Genomic DNA, 10,000 nt, shown 5'->3' on the forward strand with positions numbered 1-10,000 from the left:
CCACACAACTGGTCGATAGAAAGACAGGGAAGTGACAAGGCCAGTCACAGGCACAGCAAGACACTCCCACACAACTGGGCGATAGAAAGACGGGGAAGTGACAAGGCCAGTCACAGGCACAGCAAGACACTCCCACACAACTGGTCGATAGAAAGACAGGGAAGTGACAAGGCCAGTCACAGGCACAGCAAGACACTCCCACACAACTGGTCGATAGAAAGACAGGGAAGTGACAAGGCCAGTCACAGGCACAGCAAGACACTCCCACACAACTGGTCGATAGAAAGACAGGGAAGTGACAAGGCCAGTCACAGGCACAGCAAGACACTCCCACACAACTGGTCGATAGAAAGACAGGGAAGTGACAAGGCCAGTCACAGGCACAGCAAGACACTCCCACACAACTGGTCGATAGAAAGACAGGGAAGTGACAAGGCCAGTCACAGGCACAGCAAGACACTCCCACACAACTGGTCGATAGAAAGACGGGGAAGTGACAAGGCCAGTCACAGGCACAGCAAGACACTCCCACACAACTGGTCGATAGAAAGACAGGGAAGTGACAAGGCCAGTCACAGGCACAGCAAGACACTCCCACACAACTGGGCGATAGAAAGACGGGGAAGTGACAAGGCCAGTCACAGGCACAGCAAGACACTCCCACACAACTGGGCGATAGAAAGACAGGGAAGTGACAAGGCCAGTCACAGGCACAGCAAGACACTCCCACACAACTGGGCGATAGAAAGACAGGGAAGTGACAAGGCCAGTCACAGGCACAGCAAGACACTCCCACACAACTGGTCGATAGAAAGACAGGGAAGTGACAAGGCCAGTCACAGGCACAGCAAGACACTCCCACACAACTGGTCGATAGAAAGACAGGGAAGTGACAAGGCCAGTCACAGGCACAGCAAGACACTCCCACACAACTGGTCGATAGAAAGACAGGGAAGTGACAAGGCCAGTCACAGGCACAGCAAGACACTCCCACACAACTGGTCGATAGAAAGACAGGGAAGTGACAAGGCCAGTCACAGGCACAGCAAGACACTCCCACACAACTGGTCGATAGAAAGACAGGGAAGTGACAAGGCCAGTCACAGGCACGGCAAGACACTCCCACACAACTGGTCGATAGAAAGACAGGGAAGTGACAAGGCCAGTCACAGGCACGGCAAGACACTCCCACACAACTGGTCGATAGAAAGACAGGGAAGTGACAAGGCCAGTCACAGGCACAGCAAGACACTCCCACACAACTGGTCGATAGAAAGACAGGGAAGTGACAAGGCCAGTCACAGGCACAGCAAGACACTCCCACACAACTGGTCGATAGAAAGACAGGGAAGTGACAAGGCCAGTCACAGGCACAGCAAGACACTCCCACACAACTGGTCGATAGAAAGACAGGGAAGTGACAAGGCCAGTCACAGGCACGGCAAGACACTCCCACACAACTGGTCGATAGAAAGACAGGGAAGTGACAAGGCCAGTCACAGGCACGGCAAGACACTCCCACACAACTGGTCGATAGAAAGACAGGGAAGTGACAAGGCCAGTCACAGGAGGAGGAGGAGGAGGAGAAGGAGGAGGAGGAAAAGGAGGAGGATGAGAAGGATGATGATGATGATGATGATGAGGAGGAGGAGGAGGAGGAGGAAAAGGAGGATGATGAGAAGGATGATGATGATGATGATGATGATGATGATGATGAGGAGGAGGAGGAGGAGGAGAAAAAGACGAAGAAAGAGAACAACAATGTTGATAACAATGATGATGATGATGAGGAGGATGTCGATGATGATGATGAGGAGGAGGAGGATGAACAGAAGAAGAAGACGAAGAAGGAGAACAACAGTGATGATAACAATGATGATGATGATGATGATGATAGGGACACTTAAACAATATCTATTCTGTCGGAGACCAAGCAGCTCTAAGCGCTTTAACAACAGGCTGGCTACCTGGGTAGCCGACTGACGGCTGCCATTGGGCGCTCACCATTCGTCTCCAATGATAATGATAATGATGATAATAATCATCATCATGACGACGATGATAACGACAAACATATGATAATATATCATCATCATCACCATGATAGTACTACTACAACAACAACTACTACTACTGATGATGATGATGATGCTACTACTATGACTAATATAATAATAACAATAATAAACAACTGCTGATGCTACTGCTGCTGCTGATGGTGATGGTCATGATGACGACAATGATGATTATGACCGCGACGACGACGACAACAATCATGACGACGACGATGACGACAACAATGATGACGACATCGATGATGACGACGAAAACGATGACGACAACGACAATGATGACGACAACGATAATGATGACGACAACGATGACGATGAGGCGAACCACAGGTGGTGAACCGGACCAACGTGGGAGACTTCTCGCGGAACGTGGGGGTGACCTGGCCCTCTGGCCCCGCCAGGTCCTACGGCTTCAACACCCTGCTGCCCTCCTCAGCGCTGACCCAGCCAGACACCCTGCAGGACCTCGTCGACACCCTCCTGCTCGTCCTCAACGACCCGGCAGTCAACGCCCAGTACATGTGTGTCCTGCAGCCTCTGGGCGGTCAGTCACTGTGCCTGTCTGCAGGCTGGGGGCGTGGGGTGGTGGTAGAGGTGGTGGTGGTAGTGGTGGTGGGTAGTGGGGAGGGATGGTGATAGTGGGGAGGTAGGAGTGATGGTGGTAGAGGTGATGGTGGTGGTGGGGAGGTAGGAGTGGTGGTGGTAGAGGTGATGGTGGTGGTGGGTGGTGATGGAGGTAGGAGTGGTGGTAGTGGAGGTGGTGTTGGTGGTGATGATGGCAATGGTGATGGTGTTGGTGTTGGTGTTAGCAACCAACTCTTGGCTCCCTGCCAACCTATCAACCAACAGCCTAATCTACCATTCAGTTACCAACCAACCTACCAAATGAATCTGAGCGCACTGGTCCGAATCACGGCACAGTTGCAGTATTTTCTCCCCCTCCACTGGACCTTGAGTGGTGGTCTGGACGCTAGACATTCGGAAGAGACGATAAACCGAAGTCCCGTGTGCAGCATGCACTTAGCGCACGTAAAAGAACGCACGGCAACAAAAGGGTTGTTCCTGGCAACATTCTGTAGAAAAATCCACTTCGATAGGAAGAACAAAAAACCAACAATAAACAAACAACAAAAAAACTGCATGCAGGAAAAAAAAAACAAGAAAAAAAGGGCGGCACTCTCAGTGTAGCGACGCGCTCTCCCTGGGGAGAGCAGCCCGAATTTCACACAGAGAAATCTGCTGTGATAAAAAGAATAACACAATACAACCCACTAACTCAGTTACCAACGAGTCAGCCAGCCACGAAGTGGATTTTTTCTACAGAATTTTGCCAGGGACAACCCTTTTGTTGCCGTGGGTTCTCTTGCGTGCGCTAAGTGCTTGCAGCATATATATATATATATGCATGAAAAACTGGGAGGTAGGGGCGGGGTGTGTGTGTGTGTGTGTGTGTGCGTGATATTGATATATATGTATGCACGTGTGTGTCTGTGTATGTGTACGTGTGTGTATAATCTATGTACGTGTGTGGTATGATGTGTGTATATGTACGTGTGTGTATGTATATTTATATATGTATATTATAAACGAATATGATGTTCATTCTTTTTTCCCCTTTTCCTCTTTTTCCCTTGCTTGGGGGTGCTTTGATTTCCTTCCAGAGTTCTCCCGAGATTTAACTCATATTTTGCTTACAATACTGCCACTGTCTAATGTTTCCACTGTGTGTGTGTGCTCCTTTCCAAGCACACGGTAACTACAAGCTTCGCAATGTGTTTCGCAATGTCTTTTCTTGTTTTTGAGCATCAAGTCCTGTTTAAACAAACAAACAGAAAAAACCCACCTCCCTGCTGTCTCTCACAGGGGCCATCAGCAGCATCAACAGCACTGCCTACGTCACCAAGGCCCTCCGGACCGCCGCCATGTCTGTGGACTGTCAGCTGACGTGGTCGGACGATGACGCGATCCGTGACGACGTTTTCCTCAGCTACGCCATCGACTTCAGCAGACGGCTGAAGGCTTTCGGTACCGGCACCTCCCTGGTCAGTGTGAAGGGGACTGTTCTGGCAGGGGGGGGGGGGGGGGGGGGGGGGGGGGGGGGGGGGGGGGGGGGGGGGGGGGGGGGGGGGGGGGGCGGGGGGTGGTGGTGAGCGGTTAGCAGTCTCCCTGTGTAAAGGTGGTGATGATTAAACAGTTCAAAGTCTGGTCATTACTTATTAAGGTCAGGTAATCAATCGGCCAGCCAGTCCCTCAGTCAGTCAACCAGTCGGCACCACCCTTTCCCTCACTGTTGTCACCACCGTTTCCTGTGTTCCCATATTCGCTCCTCCCTCTGAACAGTGAATCGTCATCACTCACGTTGCCCCTACCTGTCAACAGTGAATCGTCATCACTCACGTTGCCCCTACCTGTCAACAATGAATCGTCATCACTCACGTTGCCCCTACCTGTCAACAATGAATCGTCATCACTCACGTTGCCCCTACCTGTCAACAGTGAATCGTCATCACTCACGTTGCCCCTACCTGTCAACAGTGAATCGTCATCACTCACGTTGACCCTGCCTGTCAACAATGAATCGTCATCACTCACGTTGCCCCTACCTGTCGACAGTGAATCGTCATCACTCACGTTGACCCTACCTGTCAACAGTGAATCGTCATCACTCACGTTGCCCCTACCTGTCAACAGTGAATCGTCATCACTCACGTTGCCCCTACCTGTCAACAGTGAATCGTCATCACTCACGTTGCCCCTACCTGTCAACAGTGAATCGTCATCACTCACGTTGACCCTACCTGTCAACAATGAATCGACATCAAACACTTTAAAGACAGGGGAATGGTGTTGATGTATGGACAGGGACTTTAAAGACAGGGAATGGTGTTGGTGTATGGACAGGGACTTTAAAGACAGGGGAATGGTGTTGTATGGACAGGGACTTTAAAGACAGGGGAATGGTGTTGTATGGACAGGGACTTTAAAGACAGGGGAATGGTGTTGTATGGACAGGGACTTTAAAGACAGGGGAATGGTGTTGTATGGACAGGGACTTTAAAGACAGGGAATGGTGTTGGTGTATGGACAGGGACTTTAAAGACAGGGGAATGGTGTTGTATGGACAGGGACTTTAAAGACAGGGGAATGGTGTTGTATGGACAGGGACTTTAAAGACAGGGGAATGGTGTTGTATGGACAGGGAATTTAAAGACAGGGGAACGGTGTTGGTGTATGGACAGGGACTTTAAAGACGGAATGGTGTTGTATGGACAGGGACTTTAAAGACAGGGGAATGGTGTTGGTGTATGAGCAGGGTCTTGGATTCTTTGAGGACGAGGAGAACTGGAAGCAGACCCTGTACGGGGACAACTACAAGGAGCTGATGAAGGTGAAGGCCAAGTATGACGTGGACAACTACCTGTGGTGCCACAACTGTGTCGCCAGTGACTACCGCCTCGACTGTCGCCGGGGGTGTGAGAAGTGAGGAGTCTGTCTCACTCTGTGTTTGTCTCTCTCTGTATCTGTCTGTCTCTCTGTGTCTGCCTGTCTGTCTGTCTCTCGTACACACATGTTCGCGTGTGCGTGTGCGTGTGTGTGAGTGTGTGAGAGAGTGTATGTGTGTGTTGACTAAATGGCAATGGTTTACTGATTGTTCTTCGACAGTAAATGATGGAAAATTAAGCCATGTACATTGCAAATAATTTGAGTAAAGACAGTGGAGATTGTAATGCACATAGAGAGAGAGAGAAAGAGGGGAGGGGTGGGGGGTGGTGGTGGTGGTGGTGGAGAGATTTGTGTGTGTGTGTGTGTGTGTGTGATGATAATGATAATGATGATGGTGACAACGAATGACGATGATAACGATTTGCTGTTGTGGTGACCATCATTTGCGTGTGATCAGGTACGAGGACGAGAGACGAGCTAAACGCCTGGAGAAAATGAGTGAGGAGAACGAACGTCGCATTCTGAAGTTCCTGGGACATGACGAACAGTGACGTCATTGACCGTCATGGGAGCCCTGAATGACGTCAATGTGTTGTTTTATTCAACCATGCTCAAATGCCTCTTCGATCAAACCTCTCATTGTGTGTGATTTAGGCTACTTTCTTTTCTTTCGATATGTATATACACTCCACCCGGAATACATTTTACGGAGATCACATCTCGGGAATGCTTTATCTCTCTCTCTCTCTTACTCAAACACACACACACACTCTCTCTTCATTTAAATTTAAATTCATGATCTGTGTTCTTGCTTTCAAGCAAAGAAATAAAATCCTCCAATAAAAGTAATCTTTCGTTATTTTTGGTGTTGTGTGTGTGTGTGTGTGTATGTGTGTGCTGGGGGTATGGGGGTAGAGGCGTGCACGCGTATGTGTATGTGCCCGTCTGTGTGTGTTTGTGTGTGTGTGCGTGTGCTTGCGTGCGTGCGCGTGTATCCGTCTGTATATGTCTCTGTTTGAGCTACTCTGTGTGTGTGTCTGTCTCTCTGAGTCTATGTGTGTGTGTCTGTGTGCCGGCGTGTGGGTGTGGTTGTGGGAATGTAGGTGTGTGTGTGTGTGTGTGTGTGTGGGCGGGTGAAATCTTTTGTGACGCAATTCGTTGTGTAGGAAAGGTAGAGGGAGGTGTGAGGGAGAGGTGAGTTTTCCTGTCTCTCAGTTCTCTCCCTTACAGGACTTTCCTGTCTCTCACTTCTCTCCCTTACAGAACTTTCCTGTCTCCCAGTTCTCTCCCTTACAGGACTTTCCTATCTCACTTCTCTCCCTTACAGGACTTTCCTGTCTCTCACTTCTCTCCCTTACAGGACTTTCCTATCTCACTTCTCTCCCTTACAGGACTTTCCTGTCTCTCACTTCTCTCCCTTACAGGACTTTCCTATCTCTCTCACTTCTCTCCCTTACAGGACTTTCCTATCTCTCACTTCTCTCCCTTACAGGACTTTCATGTCTCTCACTTCTCTCCCTTACAGGACTTTCATGTCTCTGTGCCCTCCCTTAAAGGACTTTCCCGTCTCTCTCTTCTCAACCTTCCTTACAGGACTTAAAATTTTCAAGGCTTTTTACTCCAGATAATGGGACACTGGTGACACAGACAGACAGACAGAGACAAAAGAGAAATAGAGAATCAAAGAGAGAGAGAGAGATGGAGAGAAAGAGAGAGAAACAGAGACAGAGACACAGAGAGAGACACAGAGAGCGAGAGCGAGAGAGAGAGAGACAGACACAGACAAATGAAACAACAGATGTGTACATCTGTGATGCCAGACAGCTGGACGCACAGACTGATACATAAATGTATTGACATCAGTTCATCATTCAGTGACAAAACAAGAAAGGCAAAGCCTTCAACACTCACTTGTGATACACATTTAAAGAAAAAAAACCCAAAAAAACTTATAATAAAAAAAATCAGTTTGTTGAAATGTGTTCTCTGTTCATTATTATAGTCAAATACAGCTTTGCAACAAAACAAAAAAAAGAAAGAAAAAAAAGACTTCAATGCAGATTTGACCCACGGATGTTTGGGTCAAGGTTGAGTGGTTTTACCCACTGCGCTAACATGGATTCAATGTTAACGTTCAAAAAATATTATTTGAGAATGATCTTTTAGTGGAATAAATAAACAGCGGCAATCAAAGTCATAACGCGGTTTAAATCATGTTATGTTGGTATATCTCGGGCATTTAAAAAATGTCTTTCAAGTCAGAGGTAAAGGAGACGTTCCCATTGCCTCAAAAACACTGCAATGTAAGTCCGTTTTTATAGATCTGCAGAGATCCGTGACAGACAGGTTCGTCTTTCCACTCACTGAGTTATAGATCTGCAGAGATCCGTGACAGACAAGGTTCGTCTTTCCACTCACTGACAAACTAGTACACCTTCCCATTCACTTTTAAAACACTCATATGTAGTAAACACATTGATGATTATTTAAGAAATTCTTTTTAATTCAGCAGTGTGAGAAGTTGCCATCACATCAGGCTTTGCAACATGTTTTGTCAAGATCTGCACTGACCAGCGCTGTGTAGATGAGGCAGTGAAATAGTCGATTCAAATTTTGTTTCCTGTTCATTCTAGTTAATTCAGTGTCCACTTTAGAATATTCATATGCAGTATACACGTCAATAATATAGCCAGTGTCACTGTATGTGTTCTGTACAGAATGAGTATTTCTTTGCTTTTAATTGCGAACAGGAAAAACGAGGTCATGGTGTAATATCACCAGACAATCGGGAAGCTGCAAAGGTAACAGCGGTTTTCAGAATATGGAACAAATCTCAACAAAATAAACTGTTAATGATTCGGAAATATGGCTAAAATTTGGGAGACTTACAACCCATTATCGGTATGACTGTGAAGATATTTTTTTCTTGCTATGTTTAAGCCAAATTTGGTATTGGCAGACAAAGTATTTGCAGAGAAAATGGCAATGTTAAAGTTTACCACGGACACACACACAGACAACTGAACACCGGGTTATAAAACGAAAAAACAACAACAAACCCCCCCCCAAAAAAAACCCACCAAAAACAGAAGCCCCCCCCCCCCGCCCCCCCCCCCCAGGTCCTGGTCTCCCTTTGGTGTTACCCTTCAGACTGTTGACATGTTACAGCTTTCAGCCCAGCCAGTCAGGCAGGCAGTACAAGTATCAGGGATGACAGCACAACAAAACTGAACACCACAGGGCCTGACCAGTGCACACAGTATCTTTTATGGACCCTCTTCCCATTACTCCACAAAAAATCCCTATTCCAGGGCCTGACCAGTGCACACAGTATCTTTTATGGACCCTCTTCCCATTACTCCACAAAAAATCCCTAATCCAGGGCCTGACCAGTGCACACAGTATCTTTTATGGACCCTCTTCCCGTTACTCCACAAAAAATCCCTATTCCAGGGCCTGACCAGTGCACACAATATCTTTTATGGACCCTCTTCCCATTACTCCACAAAAAATCCCTAATCCACAAAAAAGCCCCAAAAGAAACAAACAACCCCTCCCCACCCCACACCCCAAAACCCCCCCAAATATATCCACTCATTCTCAATTTTGTAAACGCTCCCTCTGCTGATAAAACTCATTGTTCAATGAGAAAGATTGTTTGGGTGTCTTCTCTAAGCAAGCAGGCACAAGTTGCAATATCAACCACCACAGCATCATTCTGACCGTTAAAATCAGATCATAAAAAACTGGACTCGTTTCTGTAAAATCTATGACTATCATTTCAACATTTGTTTCATAAAAACAAAACAAAACAAAAAACATTCGAAATGTAGGAAAATGTTTAAAAAATATATATACATGAAAACTGTTTTATTTTTGTTTTTTTAAAAAGAAAAGAAAAAGAAAAAAAACAGGACAACATCCAACCATTAAACACACAAGCCCACACAGTCACAGACCAACACAGCGAAGATCAGACCCAACACACATGCCCACACACAGTCACAGACCAACACAGCGAAGATCAGACCCAACACACATGCCCACACACAGTCACAGACCAAAACACAGAGAAGATCAGACCCGTACATCCATGTTTGCTGTTCAGTCACCCATAAATTAGAGACATGTCAATAATTCTTCACTTTCCCATGACAACAGACACCATCAACCACAGCACCAAACACCATTGCCGCAATCCAAGAGCAGCACAGTATCAGCATCAGGCCCTCAGCCAAGAGGTACCCCTCGTCCATCAGGACTGGAAGGCTTCACTTTCAGTTACTTGAGGCAGTGTCACTGCGCTCGGACAAATCCATATACGCTACACCGCATCAGCTAGGCAGATGCCTGACAGCAGCGTAACCAAACGCGCTTTGTCAGGTCTTGACTCGACTGGAGTGCATGCTTATTTATTTGTGTACCTATCAGAGTGGATTTCTTTTTTTTTTACATGATTTTGACAGAGGACAACACTCTCGTTG

General features: G+C 47.1%; 1 protein-coding gene across 1 annotated transcript in view; it reads left to right on the forward strand.

The window, feature by feature from the left end:
• The window catches only part of LOC143290771 (uncharacterized), a 19,512-nt gene extending 13,018 nt beyond the window's left edge, over positions 1-6,494 (forward strand). The window contains exons 8-11 of the mRNA XM_076600285.1: positions 2,403-2,616; positions 3,936-4,114; positions 5,386-5,552; positions 5,974-6,494. Of these exons, the coding sequence (XP_076456400.1) occupies positions 2,403-2,616; positions 3,936-4,114; positions 5,386-5,552; positions 5,974-6,067 (654 nt within the window). The 3' untranslated portion in view covers positions 6,068-6,494. The remainder of the gene's footprint in view (positions 1-2,402; positions 2,617-3,935; positions 4,115-5,385; positions 5,553-5,973) is intronic.
• Positions 6,495-10,000: the final 3,506 nt, after the last annotated feature.

The sequence above is a fragment of the Babylonia areolata genome, chromosome 16, assembly GCF_041734735.1.
Source record: "Babylonia areolata isolate BAREFJ2019XMU chromosome 16, ASM4173473v1, whole genome shotgun sequence".
NCBI classification, from domain to species: Eukaryota; Metazoa; Mollusca; class Gastropoda; order Neogastropoda; family Buccinidae; genus Babylonia; species Babylonia areolata.